This window comes from Pimephales promelas, chromosome 1 (assembly GCF_988280905.1).
Source record: "Pimephales promelas chromosome 1, fPimPro1.hap1.1, whole genome shotgun sequence".
Classification (NCBI taxonomy): domain Eukaryota; kingdom Metazoa; phylum Chordata; class Actinopteri; order Cypriniformes; family Leuciscidae; genus Pimephales; species Pimephales promelas.
Genome location: NC_142769.1, coordinates 36,922,193 through 36,944,432, shown reverse-complemented (window position 1 = coordinate 36,944,432; position 22,240 = coordinate 36,922,193). Strand labels below are relative to the sequence as shown.

The following is a 22,240-nucleotide window of genomic DNA, read 5'->3' as shown; positions in this document are numbered from 1 at the left end:
CAACCTACATATATTAAAAGACGTTCAAACCATTAGTTATCAGTACAGAACTTTACTGATTGCTTTAATAGAAACACTAGTTGTAAGAACTTGAGCATGAAGTCTATGCAGATATGTGTGTGTAGCGCTGTCATTGGCATCAGTCCAGGTTTGTAAATGGATAGGTTACATCCGAAGCAGCAGGAGAAGAAAGAAACATGTCATGAGCAGCTCTTCACTGACTGAGTGGCTGACAGAACGGGCGAGTCCTCTGAGGGTTTCCTGATTGGTTTGGTCAGTGCTGGGAACCAGAGGTGTGGTTGCAGTCACAGCTTGAGTGCGACTGGCACACGTGTCGTAGAGGTTCCCAGCAAATGCTGTTTTCCGGGACTCTGCCCTCAAAGATTCCCAGATTTCTGCTGCATCGCCACGGCAACCTGACAATACACCACTCACACACATCTGGAAGGCATCCCATGACCTGCAGATGTAAAAAACGAAACTAATGTAATGTAATAAGATGAAAAATATTGTAGTTGTATTCAGTGGAGGTGTTTTTGCATGTGCATGGGTCTCACTTGCAAATGGAGTTGATGTCCTGTGGGTTATCATTCATGGAGCTCACACTGTCACCCAAAGTGACCAGACAGTCAGCAAAGCCTCTGTATACAGCACTACATGAAGGCGTTACTGCTGCACCCAGCACCGAGGAGCAGAGACCTGAGGAAAATAAAAGCAAGTCTAATGATATGATATGACATTTTGGTAGAACTTATGCAGTGAAAAAAATCTCAGGCCTACAATGTTGGAGTAATAAACAATTAAGGCACCTGATTGGGTCTAATCCTCAGATTCCTCTCTATGGCGTGATGAATCCGATCTCCAAAAGGGAGTGAATTAAATAGTTGAAAGCTAGTCATAGTCACTGCTTTATAGATGAAATTAACTCATTTAATAATTTATGATACTTACAATTCATCTGAATCAACTCTGAACTGACTTCAGATGCTGAACTGACTTTAAGAGCTACTGTACATCTAAAGTGAACTCTGTTTGCACCATTGAATCGTTATTTTCCTGTTGATTATTGTAAAGCTGTTTTGAAACAATCTGCACTGTATGGAGATTACTTGAATTGACATGATTGTAAATGCACAGTTATGGCATATATTGACAAAATGCTAAGAGACATACACTCAACTAAAAGATTAACACCAGTTCAATTTCTCATCAATGCAATAATCTAATGAACAACCAATCAAATGGCAGTTGCTTCAGTGCATTTAGGGATGTGGTCCTGGTCAAGACAATCTCATGAACTCAAACTGAATGTCAGAACAGGGAAAGAGAGGTGATTTAAGCAATTTGGATCGTGGCATGGTTGTTGGTGCCAGACGGGCCGGTCTGAGTATTTCACAATCTGCTCAATCTGCAATCTGTTTTAGGCCCCTTAGTGCCAATTGTTTAAATGCCAGGGCCTACCTGAGCATTGTTTTTGACCATGACCATCCCTTTATGGCCACCATGTACCCATCCTCTGATGGCTACTTCCAGCAGGATAATGCACCATGTCACAAAGCTTGAATCATTTCAAATTGGTTTCTTGAACATGACAGTTCACTGTACTAAAATGGTCCCACAGTCACCAGATCTCAACCCAATGGAGCATCTTTGGGATGTGGTGGAATGGGAGCTTAGTGCCCTGGATGTGCATCCCACAAATCTCCATCAACTGCAAGATGCTATCCTATCAACATGGGCCAACATTTCTAAAGAATGCTCTCAGCATCTTGTTGAATCAATGCCACGTAGAATTAATGCAGTTCTGGAGGTGAAAGGGGTTCAAACAGTATTAGTATGGTGTTTCTAATAATCCTTCAGGTGAGTGTATGTACAGAGAGTGTGGCTACATGGCAACATACTGTGTCATATATTCTATATTATGTTCATGAGTGTCTACGTCTCTATACTGTTAGATGTAACTGTACATCACATGGATTAATCTGAGGATTATACCCAGAGCAAAAACAACATTTAATCTCACTACAGAACAGCTCGAAAAGACAAATCTCCTCCATTTTTTTTTCCTCAACTCTAAACATTTGGTATGTTTATCTTAACAGAAATATAAATTATTTATACATTCAATAGTTAAGAAACATTAGATACACAAACTAAAGCTATTTCTGAGCATAAAAAAAGTGTCCAAGTTTTATTCTTTTTATGGGGTGTGTGTGTGTGTTTGTTTGTGACCGTGGCCACTAATTTACATGAATTAAAAATAAAAATTGAAAAATTTGAAAAGCAAAAAGCTAGATAAAACTAAAATATATTACATTAAATATAATTTAAAATTATGCATAATACACAATATATTGTAAAATGTAAAAAATAAAATATTAAAATAATACTTTAAATTGCATATACACCATAGCCAGCATAGTTAAAAATAAAATGTTCTTTATATTGCAAAAAGGTCATTAAAACATTTATAATCATTTTGGAACCCAAAATGGTTAATCTAAGACATTGCTGAATTTAATTTCAAGTGTGTATGATAATCGTGAGAGACATTATAACATTATACACACAAACACAAATAAAAATAGACTTTCACTCACTGAGGCAGAATGAAATGAACAGCAGTAGATGCATTCCGTGGAAGAGAGAATTTTGAACTGAAGACGGCATACACTGGAACATTTACAGACATTCACAAATCATCCAAACCTCCTTGAGTTGTCCCATTCACCTTCCTATTTCACAAAAGAGCTGCAACTTTGAAGCCAACTGTTGAGCCTGATTGATAAAAGGGGGGTTGTTAAATCTGATTATTAAAAAGGGGGGAAGCTATTGGATTAAAGATCATTTCCGGCGGCTACAGCATTCGTCATATCAGAAAAGAATAATATACCTCCTATGACAATGGTTTGATATGGCTTGGATAATCAGTCTCTCTCTCTCTCTCTCTCTCTCTCTCTCTCTCTCACACACACACACACGCACACAAATATACAAACAGATGGAAAAAAAATCCCAGTAGGACTGGCTTTTTAATTCCAGCATGGCACTTTCTAATACACACTCAGTGGGCAAGCCTCTATTTTACTGACATGCTTGGATTATGTCATTGCGTAAATCTAAGGGGAGAGGAGAATAAACATGGATTAGTACCTCTTACATAAAGCCATTACTATCAACTCTCATTTTCTCTGTTCCTGAGCCTGTCACTGTTTCCTAGTATTCATCTTCCATGTTTTTGGACATGGGATAATGGTAGTAACTTTGAATTCTAGGCTACTACCGGTATTTAAATAGTAGGCTATGTATGACTATAGGCCTATCATTCATACCAATACACAGCCAAGACAAGTGCAATATTATCGTATGATGGCATCACTGTGAAGCAACAGTGATTTTTATATTCGAATGTCTCCTAAACTATGCTGAAACCCAAATTCTTGATTAGGCCTATATTGTAAAATGCCTAAAGCCTCCATGAGCAGGCATTTTTTTATCAGGCCCCAAAAGCAACATGTGTTGTGATGATAGCCTACATAATTATGAAATATGGTAGAGATTAATAGAATGCAATAACAGTAGCCTATATCTTGTGTTGGTTACTTTCTGAGAATGAGATTTTTTGTGTTGCACACATTTGCTTAAAAAAACTACCATTAGGTGGGAGTAAAGTCGCTTACTAACAGTTGAATGTATGACGCACTAGAATCAGCGGAAGTGACGCAGTTTGTGTGGATGTGGGACTGTCATGGATGAAGTTGGTTCACCGGCGCGCCGTCACGGTGGTCCGGCGGGGCTCTCCGCCGTGCAGTTCGACACCATAGAGGGTCTGACAGAGCTGGAGGATCTGGAGCGCGTGTATGCGCAGCTATGTGCCGAGGAGGTAACGGAATTATCTAATAGTGGAAAGACAGGGTTCGTTAGTCCCTTTGAGCTTAATGACTAGTAGGATGGGTAGATAAAGACTTTTTAAAATACTTTTTATGACTAGGATGGGTAGCTTAAGATAAAGACTTATAAGTCTTTAAGGCTGTGTTAGTTAATTTATTACGTATAAAAATTGAGTGTGTGCCTGAATGGCGTGTGGATGTTGACTGCCCACTGGCATGAATAGCATATAAACAAACGCACCTCTCTGACAGGCGGAAGTGGAGGTGGAGTTGGGCGCTCTTATGGGGCAGCAGAGCAACATAGAAACAAAGATGCTCGCCCTGCACAGGATGGGGTGAGTGTACGTGTTTAACACCTAACTTACGCTTTTAAATTCAAAAAATAGGATAGTGTGGTGTTAAATTGTGTGTGTGTGTGTGTGTGTGTGTGTGTGTGTTTTCCTCAGACCAAACTTGCAGCTGATCGAGGGAGATGCTGTGCAGCTTTCCGGCATGATCAACTTTACATGCAGCCTGGCAGAGAACGTCAGCAGCAAAGTCAGACAGCTGGACCTCACCAAGGTGGCCAACATACACATTCTCATAATGATATGTATGTCTATCAATTAGACCGCATCCACTCAAGCTTTACTCCTGTTTTTTGCGGTTCTGTTTCAGAAAAGGCTGTACCAAGCAATTCAGCGGGCAGATGATATTCTAGACCTGAAGTTCTGTACAGATGGTGTTCAGACTGCCCTGCGTAACCAGGACTATGAGCAGGCTGCCGCCCATATTCATCGCTATCTTTCTCTTGACCAGTCAGTGATTGAGCTCAGCAAGCAAGGTGGAGAGGGTGAGTACTTTTTGGGCTATTACAAGCAACTATTGCAATGAACAATATGTTACATACAGTTATGCTAATTGCAAAGCACATATTGCTTAAACCGATATGCACAGATACTTAGAAGTCAGATGTTTGTTTTACTATCTTTCTGTATGCTATACACTGTGCAGGTAGTGCAGTTGAAGCCAGTCTTGAATTGCTGCAGGAAGCAGAGCGCAATCTGAAGGTGCTGGTTACAACACGACTGGAGGAGGCGGTTGCCACGGGCGACTTGCCTCAAGTAGAGCGCTTTTTCAAGATCCTTCCTTTACTGGGACTCCATGAGCAGGGACTTGCACGCTTTGCTCAGTACCTTTGCAGTCAGGTAGGAGCATGTGTGAATGTCCAGTCTGAGTGTCCAGTGAAATCCGTTGGTATTAAGACTTGTGTTGTGTATTTTGCTCGCTTCTTTCAGTTGGCCAGTAAAGCAGAGGAGAACTTACTCCTGGCTGTTGGCTCTGATCTTGGTGAACGCAGAGCACCGGTGATCTTTGCTGACACCCTCACTCTGCTGCTTGAAGGTAAGAGCAGACGCAACTTGGCAATATTTTTAATTTTTAAATGAATCAAGATCAACCAGCCTTTGTCTGTATCTGTTATACAGGTATTGCACGCATTGTTGAAACCCATCAGCCCATAGTGGAAACATACTATGGACCAGGCCGACTGCACACACTCCTTGCACATCTTCAGAAAGAGTGTGACAAACAGGCTCAGAAAATAGTGGACAAATTCATCCAACAGAGAGATTACAACAACAAGGTGTGTGTAGTGTGTCTATACCAGAAGTTTTTCATCTTTTTAGATGCTACAAACCCCCAAATATGATTATTCTTGTGTGGCTGACCCCCTTCCTAAAAGTTTAAAGGAATCTATCTGTTATAAGCACCCCATTTATACACTAAAAATGTATTATAAATCTAAAATAATTGTATTATTTAGTTACATTATTATACTGTATATTCTTTTCTACTCACTATTCATTTTTTCTATTTATATTCATTTCATGTGTGTTTTCATGTGTTTATTTGCTGACATTTAGTGAAGTGCATTTTTATAGATATTTTTACACATGTGTACTTTTTACATTTTTTTTGCAATAGTTTCAGATTGTCCAGAGCAGCATGATGAGGGGCATGACTACAGAAAAGATTGAACCCAGGTGTGGTAGATATAATCATTTATCATGAAGATTGTATGAGTATCTTGTTAATACAAGGTGTTTTATTTATTGTGTGTTTAATGTTTAATCTAGAGACTTGGATCCTGTGTTATGTGAGGTTACGTTAATGAACTCAAGAGCCGAGCTATACTTTCGATTCTTGAGGCGGCGTATTGTTGCTGACTTTGAGGTTGCAGATGCAATGGCAGATGAAACCGTTATACAAGGTAACACCTAACTTTTCATGGTATGTGATATGAAATTACTATATGAAAATAATTTCTAAAGCAAGTACATAACTCCAACTGCCATCAGATGTAGCCTAAATGTTAGCACACTGCTGCTGCTTATTAAGCTACGGTGCTCATTCAGGCATCACAATATTATTGCATCTCCCTTCTTGATCCTATTTCTCCCCATAATTGTCTGTTAAAGAACAAAATGTATGTAACTCTAGGGTATAGAAATTGAGCTTGTAGTTCAGTGTTGATTCAGTATAGTATGTTGAATATTTTGGTTTTTAAAAATGAATACTCGTACTCAACATTTGCTTGTATTGTTAATACTTGTTTTGTTGTTTTCTAGAGCATCAGAAGAGTTTAGAACAGTTACTGAAAGATTGTCAGCTGAGCCGCGCTATGCAGGAGCTGATTGGCTATTACATTCCCATGGAGGAGTATTACATGAGAGAGTCTGTCAACAAGGTGCGCCACATATACACTCAATTATTTCATGCTGTCGTGTGTGAATGTACTGGTGCTTTATCATACCTGAATAAGAGATTAATGTCAGGCAAATGCACACTCCTATTCAAAAGTTTTTTTTTTTTTATTAAATTAAATTAATTATTGTATTGAGCAAGGAAGTAGAGCTGCATGATTCTGGATAAATTGAACAAATCTCTTAAATGAATGATTCAATGACAAATACATTTTTTACATTCACTTGTCGCCACCTACTGGTGAAACGATGTAATTGATATAATCTTTATTTGAAGCGCCAAGTTTATTTTAAAAAGTGATTTACTCTGTTTTGATTGCTACAGTAGACAGTATATCTTAATTATAAACTTTTGTCCTAGTACTTCTGTGATTTATTTGAATTATTGTAACAGAATTAATGATACTGTGTGTGGTTGAAAAGACCAGTTTCATACCTATATATGGTAACTGCCAGGGGCGCAACTACCCAGTTTCAGAGGGGTATGCAGCAACAATTTTAGCGCCCCCCCCCACCCCCCCACCCCCCCAAAAAAAGGAAAAATAAATGTAATGTAAGTGTGCTGTGTAATAAGTGAGCAGGAAGAAATGAGAGCTAACAGAAAAAAATAAGTGCAAAATTGTCGTTTATTAACACAATTATTATACTATAGCTACTCCACCTTGCTGAACCCCCCCCTAAGAAAACTATAAGCTCCATAGGAACAGCAATACCAGTGTTTCTCACAGGATTTTAGGTAAAACTGTGGTAGGTGGACCTCTGTTTCTCTAGGGGGGTTCGGGGGCATGCTCCCCCGTAAGAAAATTTTGTGTTCTGTAATGTTAAATTCAGCAGTCTGGTGCACTTTGAGAGTTCAAAATTAAAAGCTCCAACCCATATTCAGGATGAACAGAGAAAAATTTGAACCTCTTTTAGTTAGTGTTTGTCTACATTACACTACTAGGCCTACATAATAATAGTTATAATATTAATCCCATGATAGTAATAGCCATAAAGGCTATTGTAAAACAAATGCACAGAAAAATAAAGGAAACTTTCATAATTAGTTTTGCACTAATTTCTATACTTGAAAGATATAAGCGCATAATGACATATTTCATGGGCCAGTGTGTCAGAAAAAAAAAAACTAAAGCTGACTTTTTTTGACCAATGCATTACACCAGCACAGCACCGCCAATTAAGCAAAAAACAAAACAAACAACAAACAACAAACAAATGGGCCGCCGATGTATGAGTTTTGTGGGCCGTTAAGACAAATAAATTAAAAAAGGATGAAATGTATTGGCTGAAAAGCACGTCGGCCCAGCGGGAATCTCCCGGTAGTCCCGATGGCCATGCCTGGATGTCACATTTTAAATCCTACCTGTTGGCTTTCAGCAATGCATGCAGTTAGCTGCTGTCGCATCAATTGACATGCCATCTCTCCCTTTCTCTGTTTCTTTTTCTATTTTTAGCCCCACAGCATTTTGTTTTATCCATCTTTTTCGACGACAACTCACTACTCGTACCTGCTCGCTCAGCGCTCACGGCGCCCCCGCCCGATCGCGATATTACCCGGCCCCCTTCTCCATGAGGGCGCCTACTCTAGCCTGGCTGTTAGTCCTCTAAAATTTTATATAACATTGAAGGAATGCAGAAATGATTTAGAAACGCACAACGGCAGCTACATATAGAAATACAATATAGCCTATATATATATATATTTTTTTTTTACCATCGCTTTGGCGCCCCCCATTGTGCTGCGCCCCTATGCGCCGCATATAGCGCATACCCACTTTTTGCGCCACTGGTAACTGCTCTCTCTGGGTCAGTGGAAGCGCGAACACAGATTTGAATATTCAAAGGAATTGTAGCAGATGGCGATCCTCCCTAAGATGGCGGCACCGCCCCAGCATGCAACGAAGCGTGACACGGTTTTCCTTTTCTCTATAGACATAGCCAATTCGTTGTTATTATTGTTGTTATTGTTATTATTTAGGAATAAGCTCATGTGGGTGTTTGAATGAAAATCACAAGCTTTTAACGGTTAATCATGCAGCTCTGCATTAAGTTGATCAAAAGTGACTGCAAAGATGTTTACATTGTTACAAAAGATTAATATTTAAAAGTAAATGCAGTTCTTTTGAACTTTCTATTAATCAAAGAATCCTGAAAAAGTGTGTCATGATTTGCATAGAAATAAAGCAGAACAACCATTTTCAATGGTGATAATAAATGTTTCTTGAGCTCCAAATGAGTGTATTAAAATAGGATCATGTGACACTGAAAACTGATGAGAATTCAGCTTTGCCAACACAGGAGTAAATTACAAGTTAAAATATATTCAAATAAAAAAGTTATATTATAAAATGTAATAATGGTTTGCAATACTACTGTTTAACTTGATCAAATGCACGAACCCTTGGTGAGCAAGCATAAGAAACTGTTAAACACATTTAAAAAAATCATATACCGACCCCAAAATGTTGAACTGTACATTACTACATTTTCTCATGTTCATCTATCTGTTGTTTTGATTTTGCCATCAGCTAAATTGCAGATACATTTTTTTTTGGCAGAATTAATGTCAAGTCGCTTTTTATTGCGCTTTTATACAATATGATATGATTTCAAAGCAGCTTTACAGTGATCAAACAGGGAAAAAATGTTTTAATGATTCAAACTAAGTTCATTCCGCCTTTTTAAAGGAGCTCTAAAGAGAAAATCGTGTCATTGTTCTACTGAAGTCAGTTCAGTGTTGATTCAGTGCTAGTAGTAATGTCATCGTCTAACTCAGTTTAATTCTCAGTACTCATAGGATGATTAATATTACTTCATATAGGCAGTTGTCATGGACACCGCTGAGGTGGGTCAGCTGAGCTCCAGCATGGTGGACGATGTATTCTACATTGTGAAGAAATGTATCAGCAGAGCTCTCACCAGCAGCAGCTCTGACTGTGTGTGCGCTATGATCAATCATGCAACCAGCGTTCTGGAGACAGACTTCAGGTATATGCACAAATTTGGAATTTAATTGTTACTGATGATGACTAACTCCATGTGAAGAAGAATTGTTGTGGTTGTTGAAGGTTTAGAAATTCACAATCAGAGATTTTTTTCTAACTGCATTGTTATTGAACATCTAATCATCCCCTATACCTTTTGCATTTACTTCCTTGTGCAGAGAGGTGTTAGTAAGTAAGCTGCGAGCTGGATATCCAGTCAGTGCCCTGCAGGACCTGCAGCGTGGGGTCAGCAGTGCCGTCAGTCTGATGCAGAGCAGTCTACAGCAGGGCAAGATAACAAACCTCACACAAACGCTTGGGATTGAGAGCCAAGAGCAGGCGAAGAGTGCCTACTTGGTCAGCATTGAGTCTTTCTATCTTTATTATCTCACTTTTCCCACTTGTTTTTCTGTACTTCTCATTAAACATATGTTTTCATGTAGTGTTTAAGTATGATAATGCTTGTTTTTTGTTTTTTTTTCTCAGGTGACCCTCAATAATGTGGAGGTCTGCAGTGAGAATATCAGAACCCTGAAAAAGAATCTAGAGGTCAGTGTGATGTGATTTCTTTCATCAAGGATTATAGGGGATTATCACGCTTCCGGATTTCATGGGCGGGATTTGTCAACTTTTTGCATGTCCACTTCCGACGCAGTTCAACAATGCCTGAGACGAATGCCATTTATGTCACTACTCTGTTCAACTTTGTAAATCTAACCAACAACGCCAACCCTACTTAAGTTTTCATGGATTCCCGACTGAATTGAGTATAAGGAAGAAATGGATTAAAACTTTAAAATAAAACAAGGTAGCACGTTTGTTTGCAGCCGGCACTTTAGTGAATCAGACTAATTTACCATGCTGTATAAATAAACTTAGTGTAGTCCTTCATCAGTTTGCCAGCGAGATCGGTGATTCAACGGAAGTGGCAGTGCACAAAGATCACAGAATCCGGAAGTACTACGTATCAGCGTGATAATCCCCTATTCTGTTTCTTTCAGCCAACCACTAGAAACTCTTGTTATTTGCTCACCACATGCCATACCAGACCAATAGGATATGTGTTAAGTCACTTGTTTCTTGTCTGGTCTTTTGTTTAGTTTGAGTTTCCTGTTACTGTTTTGTAGTTCTGCTCCAGTTTCCTGTTTCCCTCATTACTCCCTGATCATTTGCACCTTCACAAGATGTAAACACTGGTCCAGAAGCACTTCCTGTTTCAGTTTTTTTAACACTACATAAAAGCTGGGATAAAATACAACCAACAGAACATGTAAAACTGAATCAAAAACTTGAACAAACATCTTTAAGATGTTTTCTTTACATGTGAAATAAAGGAAACAGTTACAAACTGAAACAGGAAGTGCTTCTGGACCAGTGTTGTTTACATCTTGTGAAATGGTCTATAGAAGCCCTGGTGTTTCCTGTGTTCATTGTCAGGTTTTGTTCATCCATGGTTGCATGTCACTCTCAGTTACATTCCTTGAGTTTGGATGTTTTCTTGTTATGTTATCATTAAATACCTTAATCTCCATTTTTTAGATCTTGATCTCATTCATCTTATACCATGAAACACAAAAAGAGAAATTTGGAAATCTTTTCCATGCAATTACAGTTAATGTGGATGGTTGCTTTCAAGCCCTATAATCATATCATAAAAGCAGTCCAAATAAACTCAATTTTTGTCTCAAGGTTCGAACGGTATGAGGGAGAGTGAAATAATACTTGAAATTTCAGAAATGTTTGGGGAAGCTTTTAAGATGTCAGACCACTCTTACTAGCTTGAGTTGTTGTTATCATGTGAGAAAATGATATCCACTTTAATGCAAGAAAGAGATCAATAACTCTGGAAAAGTTTGAATCCTCTGGTCTTTCTGTCTTATGCTAACATTTGATGTTGTTGTGAGCATTCTGAATTGCTTTCTCTTCCTGTCCATCTCAGAGTGATTGTGCCAAGTTGTTCAGTCAGGGCACAGGCTCAGATCATGCGAAGGCTAAGATTGACAGCTGTCTATCTGATTTGATCACCACCTCTAGCAAATTCAAGGACCTCCTCCAGGTCAGTGAGAATCTGTTTACACACTAGCGTTTACAAGTATGGGTTTTTAAATGCTCACCAATGCTACATTTTATCAAAAGTACAGTAATAACAGTAATATTGTAAAATATTATTGCAATTAAATATAGCGGTTTTCTTTATTATATTTAAAAAAAATTCAGCATCATTACTCCAGTTTTTTTTTATTACATGATCCTTCAGAAATCATTCTCATATGCCGATTTGGTGCTAAAGAAACATTTCTTTATTATTATGTTGAAAAAGTCATGCTGCTTAATATTTGTGTTGAAACTGTGATCAATTTTTTTTCATTAATTGAAAGATAAAAGAACAACATTTATATCTTACTACAAAATGTTTAATGTTTTGAATGTGCTGTTTTTCTTACCGGTTTGTGTATGTGCAGGAGGGACTACAGGAGCTTAACAACACCTCTATTAGACCACAAGTAAAACCCTGGATCAGCAGTTTCCTGTCTGTCTCACACAATATTGAAGAGGTTAGAGATGATAACATCACCATATTTACTACTACTGACAGATACCCCTTTTCCACCAAAAAAGAACTGGTTTGGAACTGGTTCGGGTTCAAAGTTGGTTCAACTTGTAACCCCTTCTCAGAACCTGTTTGTTTTTCCACTGACTAGAGATCCCAGCGAATGACGTTGTTACGTCACCATAAGTCTTAGCTTTCCCTGAAACACTTGCGACAACTTCTAGCACTTTGTTTTTAGCAATGGTGGTCACAACCTTTCCCATCGTGTTGTTGGTCACCCAGCCCCCGACGTAAGTATGACGTGGTAAAAGAACGGTTCTCTGGTTCTAGTCCAGCAAAGAGTTGGTGCCGCTTTGGAGCCAATTTTCCTGTCCGAGGACCAGTTCTTTGGCTGTCGAAACACAAAGAACTGATCCGCGAGTAGGCACCAGCTCTGAAAATGCTTTGGTGGAAAAGGGGTAAGAGAGCAAATAAAAATGTCTGCACTTAAGAGTTGACAATCGCCATGTTTCCATCCACCTATGTTTATGCGCATTATCCATTTACCAAAAAAATTCCTCAATGCCGCGCACATCAAAAAAAGACATGACTTTGCACGATGGGAAGGCATAACTGGACCAACCAGTGGACCGGTCTCGATGCACAGAATCTGAAATGCTGTTTTGGTTGTTCTGAAATGTCTGCGCAAAATCTGTCATTAAAGTGGTTCAGTATAATTACCTCCCATAACTGTCTTACACAACTGCGTTCCCAAACTGTAGAGATCCACCTCTGAAAGTAAGATAACTTAGAGATCCACCTCTGAAAGTAAGATAACTTTATTTGTCTTTCATCTGCAGGTACACATACTTTTATTATATATGAATATATTATATACAGTGCCATCTCCTACTGCAGCAACTTCCATTTTTTCTTATATTTAGTGCCAGTTAATCAGGAAGTGACTTTTTTTTCTTTTCGGCTCTGTGCTTTATTCGCAAATGTTTTATGCGATGTTCCAATTTTGCAGATAAGTTTTAAGTTTGCAACTTTGGATGGGAACACAGCTAATGATAGGATGGAAAATCAGTTGCATTGCTTAATCTTATGAGTTACAAATGTTGTCTGAGGATTTACAAGTTGCTTTTTGTTGTTGTCTTTAGGAAGAGTTCAGTGACTATGAAGCCAATGATCCTTGGGTTCAGCAACTCATTGTCCAGTTGGAGCAGCTCATGGCTGAGTTTAAGGTAAATTTATTTTAATCTACTTAACACATGTGCACGCACACACACACGTCAATTCTAAAATGCCTCTCTGTAGGTGGGCCTGTCACCAGTCATCTACGATACTCTAACTAGCCTGATGACCAGTCTCATAGCAATGGAGATGGAGAAGACCGTGTTCAAATGCACCTTCAGCAGGGTGAGATGTAAACACCCTGCACAAATGAGCACAACAGCTACATATTTACTTTAAAACACTGACATCCTAACTGTCCTGTTGATTCTGGGTTGTAGCTTGGTGGATTACAGTTTGATAAGGAGCTGCGTGCTTTGGTTGCATACCTCTCCTCTGTCACCTCCTGGACCATCCGGGATAAGTTTGCCCGACTCACACAGATGGCAACTATTCTCAATTTAGAGAGGGTATGTGGCTTTTTGACTAGCATTTAAAAATGTTAATCATTGAAATCTGGTCTATGACTAAGAGGACAGTATCATTTGGAATTTTGTTTGACTTAGTGTCTTTCTTCTTGAGGTGTCTGAGATCCTGGATTATTGGGGACCCAACTCTGGGCCTTTGACGTGGCGTCTGACCCCTGCTGAAGTTCGGCAGGTCTTGGCTCTAAGGGTCGATTTCCGCAGCGAGGACATTAAAAGATTACGACTCTAACAAAAACACTTCAAATGTGGTCTCGTGTAGAAATTGTGTTATCTCTGAACATTTGTATACACATTTTTTAAACATATGTAATAAATGTTTTACCAACCAACATTGTGGATCAGATTGTTCTTCAGCTATTCTGAAGCTTACCTTATAATTGAAGGTCAATATCTTCTGGAAACTGGAAAGTTTGGTTAATTTGAGGTTGAGGATGCTTTACTGAGCACAATTCATTAACAAGAAAACAGTTTCCTTGAATAAATGTGATGACACAAGGCTTCAAATAGAAAAGTAGTAGTTTTTAGTGCACAATATATCCATAACTTGTGTGAAGAATCTTAGAAAAAAAATTCAGAACTTACTTTTTTTTTTTTTTTGCTTAAATGTCATACCATAAAAAAAGAATCCCACGAGTTATAGTTCAAAAGCATTTTACTTCAAACCATTCTAACTGCATTAACCTGTATGTAATGAATCGGTTCACCTGGACCAGAAGCTCTGACCTGATGCACTCTGATATTAAAAAACAAACATGAACAAATGATAAGCAGTTGTCTGTTTACACACTTATATGAAGCAGTCTCTGTGTGCATGTAACATGTGTGGCAGTAGGCAGATATTGAATCTGCTTCCCTCAACACAAAAACAACACAATTGTGTATCATTAAATATAAAATGAGAAGGACCAGTCTGCTGAACTCATCTCAGTCCCCATGTAACGCTGTGCCTGACAGCTCGTGCAAACAGGTTGAACTCATGTCTCTGCGCTCTAACACACACAGCCTATCTAGCATTTCTGAGTCCTGGAGGAAGCTTAAATGAGAACTACGATGAAACTCAATTGTCGTCGCCTTGTCTTACAGAAGCACAGACCATCCTATGCGTCTTTAGTCCATCGTATCTTTACGTTGTTTGTCAGAGTTTTCTCTTGATGATGGTGTTGGCGGAGATCAGGCGGTCCCGCTCGCGCAGCTCCTCCTGCAGTCGAGCCTCGTTAACCCGCAGCTGTCGGATGGTGTTCTTCATCTCCTTCATTTTGATCTCCATCAGCGCGATTATGTCCCGCTGCTCGTTCAGTTTCCGAAGCAATTCCGCAGACGTTGTGCCGGTGGTGAGCGAGTACGAGTGATCCGCCCCGCACAACGCGAGATCGGCCACGGGGCACGGCGTGCTGTCCCCGGACAAATCTGATCCCGAGACCACCGCTGTAAGGCAGGAACCGTCCCCCGAAACGGTGAGGTCCACGGGCGTGATGTACTGGCCGTTCTGATCTATCTGCACCACGGTGGTGTTTTCGGTGTCCGCCTCTTCCTCCACTGGCGCCGACTCGTTAGCCGTGGAAACGACCGAGGTGATGATGGGCACGACCGCGGACACCTTCCTGCTCCTTCCCCGTCTACTCTTCCTCTCGTTCACACCGCGCAGAGGGAAAAGGGTCGGGACGCGAATGGTGTAGGTTTTCCTGCCGCCGGGGAAGTGGACGCTGCAGACCCGGTGGCCGGTGGTGGGCTGGAAAGTGCTGAAACAGCCGCTCACCCCGGCCCGCGAAATGTTCTTCAGCCATATCTCTCGCTGAGTGGGATCCTTCGGAAAGGTGTAGAATCGCAGATCGCGATCCCGGTGTGAGTTATTGTAGCATCCGGGCACGCAGCAAGTGAAGCCGGGCATGATTTTGTAGAAGATGCACCAGTAATACTACAGTCCCTTAGAAGTTTCCCTAATTTTGTTTTGTTTGGTTCCTTCGTGTGCTGTTATCCAGACCAGCGGCCTACAAGCGGAACTACACGTCCCACAATACTTACGACTTCCTGTTTTGGTTTCAAATGCTAGTCGATAGACTTGCGTCTGCGGCTGCGCAAATATACGCCAGTTTGGAGTCATAATTCAAAACCAGGAGTGTTGTAACAGTGTTTTATAACTTATAAGACTATAACGTTTACAAGACTATAATTTGCACCACGACACCGTTTTGAAATTATATTTATATGTTACAAATGGAACTATAGCCTAGATTTATTAAACCCATACAAAGTTACAAAGTGCTTTTGTCACAAGCATGCATGGTGCATTGTTGCACTAATTGAAAACTTGAAAAAAATGTATGTATCAATTTATTAATAGCCTAATTATTTTTACATTTTAATTCAAAGCATAACAAATAAAACAAATAGAAAAATACATAAAACACAGCTTTAAAAACATAACAGCATCATCATGACATATTGTAACCTTTATATCACTGGCCAGTTTAAGGTAATAAAGAGACTTATTAAATGGAATTACAGTGAGTCTTCAAAACAAAATGACCATATGTGATATTGAATTAAACCAAAATATCTTATATTTTATTTTTTACGTTATCTTATACGTTATTGTCAGAGATATTGCCTTTTGATGAATGAAATATACCCATCATATCAGTAGGAGCATGATCAACTGAGAATAGATACAAATATATGATACCTTATTTTAACACTTCAAAATGACAACCAGCCGAATATTTCTAATCTATGTTTGTACATCATAAATTGAGTCCAAAGCATCTCAAAGGTCAATCTAGGGTGCTTATCTTCATTATAAACCACAAACACTGTATAAATTAGCTTTTTTTATACCTAAAAAAAGAGATAGAGATTAATACAAAATATATTTTCAACAAATGGTCATACAAAGTTTGTTTAGAACACAGTGGCGGACAAAGTACACAACTTCCTTACTTGAGTGAAAGTAGAGATACAATATTGTTCAAATATTAAATGGTAATATTACTCCGTTACAAGTAAAAGTTGTAAAGACCGAATTTTACTCAGGCTAAGTAAAAGTAAAATTGTAAGTAAAAACTTGTTTTTAAAAGTGCCTCAATGGTTGCATACACCCAGATGGCTGTTCCTTCAAATAGTGCCCTATTTATTTTTTGGCTTTGAATGTTATAGCCTTATTGGTATCTATAAGCTAGAGTGCTCCAAAAGACAATTTTCGCATTTAGAAGACAAAACCTTCAAACTTTCAAAAAAGAAAATCAGGTTGATTTCGAATCCAACGCCAGATTAAGTATTCGGTAGAAAATGATGTTGACGTCACAAACCAACATCAGTCGGTTCTGACGTCAACCTGATTTTTATTTCCAACCAAAATGCAACCTCGCAAACAAAATCCTGACTGACGTTACTACTTTCTATTCAAGGACCTTAAACAGAATTGTACGTATTGTAAAAAGTATGATATTTGTCTTTCAAATGTAGTGAAGTTAAAGTAAAAAGTTTATAGTAAAAGAAAAAAATAATACTCAAGTAAAGTACAGATAATCAATAAGTGTACTTCAGTACAGTACTCAAGTAAATTAATCTTGTTACTGTCCACCTCTGGAAATATGTATATAGCCATATAGCCATTATAATATTCTAGAAAGGATACAGATAATGAACAAAAAAATAAGAAATCTAATGTTGGTAACATGTTGCAAGTTTTTAATATTTTTAGTAGGCCTATATTTTGTTTACTTGAGCATTTCAATTTCTATTATGTTAAAATCGTGACGTATTGTTTTCAGTAGATGCGGTCGAGAAGGTCAAGGGTTCTTGGTTATTTTTAATAAACGGGTTATATAATTGCTTATTAAACAATCTAAGTTTTACAACAAATAAGTGTATTGTGGTTTATGGATGGATTGAGATATTATGGGCTATATGCACGCATAAGTTCCGCATTTGACGTAAGGATGCTCGTCCATTTCCGGTTGTGTAGATTAAAGCGGAGGAAAACCGGAGAAAACGGGATTATGGCAGAGTCTTCAATATTTACTGTCCTCCCGTCTTTGAAACGAAACGTACATACGTTAAGATGTAATTTTATATATAGTTATGTTTATTTAATATAATTTTAAAAAGAAGCATAAACACAACGAGGGGTGTCTGTTTTATCTGTTTTTGTGACTAACGTTTCTTTAGTATAACCATGGAGTATAAAATTCAATATAAATTCCTGGTATTGCATTGGACTCTATGATCGGCGGAAGTTATCGAGCATCCCTAATCCTTCACCGGAAATACCGCCGTGCATAGAGCTGATATGGGCGTGGCAGAAAAGAACGCGACCGTTTCGCGCATGCGCACATCATCGAACATCTTGGCGAAAGATCAGCCCCTATGATCAGCCCACGGCACACAGCAATGAGCAGCAGCAGTGAGATCAGCAGCAGCGCTGTAGACTTACACATGAAACAATGTACTGTGATTTTAAGACGGACGAAGAATGCCCCATACGTTGAGAGGGTGGGAGGTATGACGGGTTTGTCCTGTTTTTCCTCTTGCTTTTGAGATAACATGAGAGCTCCGAGCCCTGACCAGTGTTGATCAGAAAGGGAGGGAGGTGTCCATCTCCACCATCCTCTAGTAGCCATCATCATCATCATTCTCCACAGCACCTCCATCGCATCCCAAGGCTTTGTGTTGCGGTAAGTATAAAACTACCGGTAATAACCGAGGCGCGGAACTGGCACGAGCTCAAAACTCTGCGAGGAAGAATGTGTCTAACTTAACGTATTTGTGACTGCAGGGCAGGACTGGTTCGGCTAAGCTACAACGTTATGTATCTATCTACAGTGTAATAGGCATGTTTTTGTTGGAAAGTGTCATGTTTGTTGGTTTTTATTGTTCTTATTTTAAATATATATACAACAACTAATTTCTAAACTTATAAACTCATCAAGGAAGCCTATCCGCCCGTCATCCGGGGATTAGCTCGTGGAAGTGATGCTAAATTTAGTGCATCTAAAATGGATCTTAAAATGGTGTACATTTCTTGATTAAAAAAATCATGATTTGTCAAATTCACTATTTCCATGTAATTTATTTAAGGATATTTTCGGTGGTCGTGCCGTTTGGCTCATCTAAACACTATTATTTAAGTATTTATTCACTATTATCAAGTATTTACTTGAAAATATGTGTTTCCCAATAAAGATTTTAATTTAGCCCAACCAGGAACTACCTTGTGTTTAGTCCAAAGTGGAAAAACAAGTATGCTTTCTCATTTGCCTTTGCTGGGCAGGTGCACTGCCATTGGGATGTAAATTAAAAGCCAGTTGGTAGATCAGCAACGCTTGTATCTGAAGGCTGTCACCCAAGCCACCGATAACAGAGGGTTCTCACAGCTCCTTATCTATTGTCTATTGATCGTGATACCCTGAAGTGGCCCTGAGGTTAATTTTAACTTGCTGCACCATGCACTGTGTCTAGAGATTATTTGTCATCCCTGTGCAAATGTCAGTCCGTGAACTTTGATGTTTATCTCTTTTTTCACAGGACGTGCATTTGTGTTGCAAGAGATTTACAGTCGCATTGTGGAATGAAACACCAAGTGGTGTGTAAGTGTCCTCTGTTAGAATAATGTTGCCAGGCGTGGGTGTATTTGGAACAGGGCAGACAGTTCGTGCCCTGGTGCCGTTGCTCCAAAAGGAAGGCTTCCCTGTTCAGGCCGTCTGGGGCCGTACACAAGAGGAAGCCGAGTCACTAGCCAGCGAGTTGGACATTCCCTTTTCCACCAGCCAAACAGATGATGTGCTGCTACATCCGGAGGTCCACCTTGTCTGCATATTGACACCTCCTCCCCACACACGGCAGATTGCGGTAAAAGCTCTAGGTGAGACTTATGCTCCTTGGCTTCATATCTTGATTGTGTTGTCTCAGGGGATTGGGTTGGGTTCCTTCCTGGACTCAACTAGAGTGTTTACTGTGCTACTATTTACTTTACATCTTGGCACAAACCACATTGGGCTTTTTTTCCCCTGTAGGCTGATGAAATGTTGCATACTCACTCAAATCACAGTGAACCCCTCAGCACAGTTAAGATTATGTTGATAAAGCACTTGGTTCAAGCAGAAACTTGTTAGGCATAGAAAATATTCATTCAATTCATCCATCATTGTTTACCCAATTTTGTTCTCTGTTGTCTCATTCTCTATAGGTATAGGTAAAAATGTGATCAGTGAGCAGGCAGCTACACTGACAGATGCCTGTAAGATGGTGACAGCGGCGAGATATTACCCACAGCTTATGAGTATCATGGGAAATTCCTTGCGCTTCGTGCCTGCATTTGTCCAGATGAGACGCCTGCTAGGAGAGGGGTATTGTGGGACCTTGCAGGTATTGGAATTTCACCCCCATAAAAAATTGTTTATATGACACAATTTCTATAATGATATTAAGAAATTTACTAGACATTAATAATTTTAAGATTACTATTTCCAATAATGCTTTTCTTTTGATATTTCTACTCATAGACATACTGAAATTTGTGTTTCTACAAAAAGGTTAAGCATCACAACTATTTTCCACATTAATAATAGTAAGAAATTATTCTTAATGACCAAATCAGCATATTGGAATGATTTCTAGACCATGTGATACTGAAGACTGGAGTAAAATACATTAAAGCACAAAACATTGTTTTAAATGGTTTAAATACAGTTATTTTAAAGTGTAATAATATTTCATAAAATTACTGTTTTTTTAAATGAAATAAATGCAGCCTTGGTGACCATAAAGCATAAGAGACTTTTTTTTTTCAAAAAGAAAAAAAAAAACATTTCATGTTTTTTGAAAGATACTTCTTCATATATTACATTATGACTTAACTCCAAATGGTCAAAATGATAAACTCATTGATGTCACTTCTTTTCTCTCTTTTTCAAGGTATGTGAAGCCCGAGTATATGGAGGCTCACTGCTCAGCCAATCATATGGCTGGGCATGGGAGGAGCTTATGGGGGGAGGTGGCCTGCATACAGTGGGCTCCTGCATCATTGACCTCCTGAGCCACCTCACGGGACGTCGGGCTATGCGAGTGCATGGAATGCTCCGGACTTTTGTACGTCAAGGTGGTCCAGCGGGAGGGATTCGTTCAGTTACCGCAGATGACTATGCTTGCTTTCAGCTGCTGATGAGCGGAGGTGTGGTCTGCAGCGTTACGTTAAACTTCAATCTACCTGGCACAGATGTGCATGAGATCATGCTTGTGGGGTCATCAGGGCGACTCATTGCTCGAGGAACAGAGCTGTATGGCCAACGGACCAGCATGCAAGTAGAGGAGCTTCTTATGACGGATGGTGGTGAAGGTGTAGGGCCATCTGTCAGGGGACTGAATGGCATGGTGACTCAGCTCAGACTCTCTTTTCAGGCACAAGAGGACAGGCGCTCTTGGGTGCGGCATCCTGTTTCCATGGCAGCCAACTTCGAGGATGGGCTGTATGTTCAGACAGTTGTGGATGCCATCAAACGATCAAATCGCACTGGAGAGTGGGAGTCAGTGGAGGTCAAGATTCAGGATGTTGACCCAAACCACAACCACAGGACCCTGCTGAACTAACACTACACAAACTGTTACATTCTATATCTCAAGACCAACCATATTAATATCATTCACCCTTTTTTAAAATCAAATAACCATGCTTTCATTTTAAACATAAAGTACCTGAGACTGAATACATAATTTATCTGAGTTTATGCATTCTTACTGCAAGTTTTAAGTTATCAGGGGAATTGGGTCGCAAAACACTGGAGATGGGTCACTGGATAGGAATTGTGGTTTCAGGGTTGTTTTGTTGCCTATTTCTTGTAACAAAAAAAGATGTGCAAAACTTATCTGTGAAACTTCTGTGCTTTCTTTATTTTTATGTGATCAGTTTAAATTTGAGTCACGGGATATAAGTGTGAGCCCCTCAAGTTTTTTATATTTTATATCATGAGTAGTGTATTTAAGCTTGTGCCCTGCTGAGGATTTTTTCTGTATATGTGTGCATGAGAGAGAGCTTTTATGGCACTGATCAAGTTACAATGCTGAACACTAGATATTTTCTGTAATAAACCTGTTGTGACTTATAGCCTGATGTCCAATGCATTGGACATGTTAATGGTTTTACTGAGCTGCACATAATTTCTTGAGTTATATTGCTGAGTTTGTATCTGCACTGTATAAGAGTGAGTGATGGGTTGTGTTTTTATTCATTGTTATAAGTTTAATAATAAACATTTACTTAATTTAATTAAAAAAAATTCTGGGTTTTACACAAAAGTCTGTTGAAAAACAACGAATATTTACCTTATTTTGTTCTTTTTTAAATGTGGATATAACACGAATACCAGAGGACATTCTAGAGGGGGCGCTAAAGGCCCGGTGTCTGGTTGGGGTAACCCTCGTCTGAACTGAACTT

General features: G+C 39.2%; 4 protein-coding genes across 5 annotated transcripts; 2 read left to right on the top strand and 2 right to left on the bottom strand.

The window, feature by feature from the left end:
* Positions 1-7: 7 nt before the first annotated feature.
* On the bottom strand, positions 8-2,862 carry nrn1lb (neuritin 1-like b). The gene is made up of 3 exons (XM_039662617.2): positions 2,601-2,862; positions 558-699; positions 8-460 (listed from the first exon to the last, which is right to left on the bottom strand). Exons 1-3 carry the CDS (start codon positions 2,680-2,682, stop codon positions 166-168), a joined length of 519 nt encoding a protein of 172 aa, XP_039518551.2. The 5' UTR covers positions 2,683-2,862; the 3' UTR covers positions 8-165.
* Positions 2,863-3,715: 853 nt separating this feature from the next.
* Positions 3,716-17,035, top strand: cog4 (component of oligomeric golgi complex 4). The gene is made up of 19 exons (XM_039662671.2): positions 3,716-3,883; positions 4,143-4,225; positions 4,337-4,451; positions 4,548-4,722; positions 4,884-5,077; positions 5,168-5,273; positions 5,357-5,514; positions 5,856-5,914; positions 6,008-6,141; positions 6,500-6,618; positions 9,456-9,622; positions 9,798-9,975; positions 10,105-10,167; positions 11,558-11,674; positions 12,081-12,173; positions 13,312-13,395; positions 13,469-13,570; positions 13,666-13,794; positions 13,907-17,035. Exons 1-19 carry the CDS (start codon positions 3,749-3,751, stop codon positions 14,039-14,041), a joined length of 2,346 nt encoding a protein of 781 aa, XP_039518605.1. The 5' UTR covers positions 3,716-3,748; the 3' UTR covers positions 14,042-17,035.
* On the bottom strand, positions 14,447-15,700 carry thap11 (THAP domain containing 11). The gene has a single exon (XM_039662674.2). The coding sequence runs from the start codon at positions 15,698-15,700 to the stop codon at positions 14,948-14,950; it is 753 nt and encodes a 250-aa protein (XP_039518608.1). The 3' UTR covers positions 14,447-14,947.
* Positions 17,036-18,065: 1,030 nt separating the features above from the next.
* Positions 18,066-22,082, top strand: gfod2 (glucose-fructose oxidoreductase domain containing 2). Of its 2 annotated transcripts, none has more exons than XM_039662672.2 (4): positions 18,066-18,485; positions 19,336-19,672; positions 19,997-20,175; positions 20,725-22,082. In XM_039662672.2, the coding sequence occupies exons 2-4, from the start codon at positions 19,420-19,422 to the stop codon at positions 21,394-21,396; spliced, it is 1,104 nt and encodes a 367-aa protein (XP_039518606.2). In that variant the 5' UTR covers positions 18,066-18,485; positions 19,336-19,419; the 3' UTR covers positions 21,397-22,082. The 2 variants fall into 2 exon arrangements, with proteins under 2 accessions (XP_039518606.2, XP_088985713.1); XM_089129587.1 differs by lacking the exon at positions 18,066-18,485 and adding an exon at positions 18,492-18,666.
* Positions 22,083-22,240: the final 158 nt, after the last annotated feature.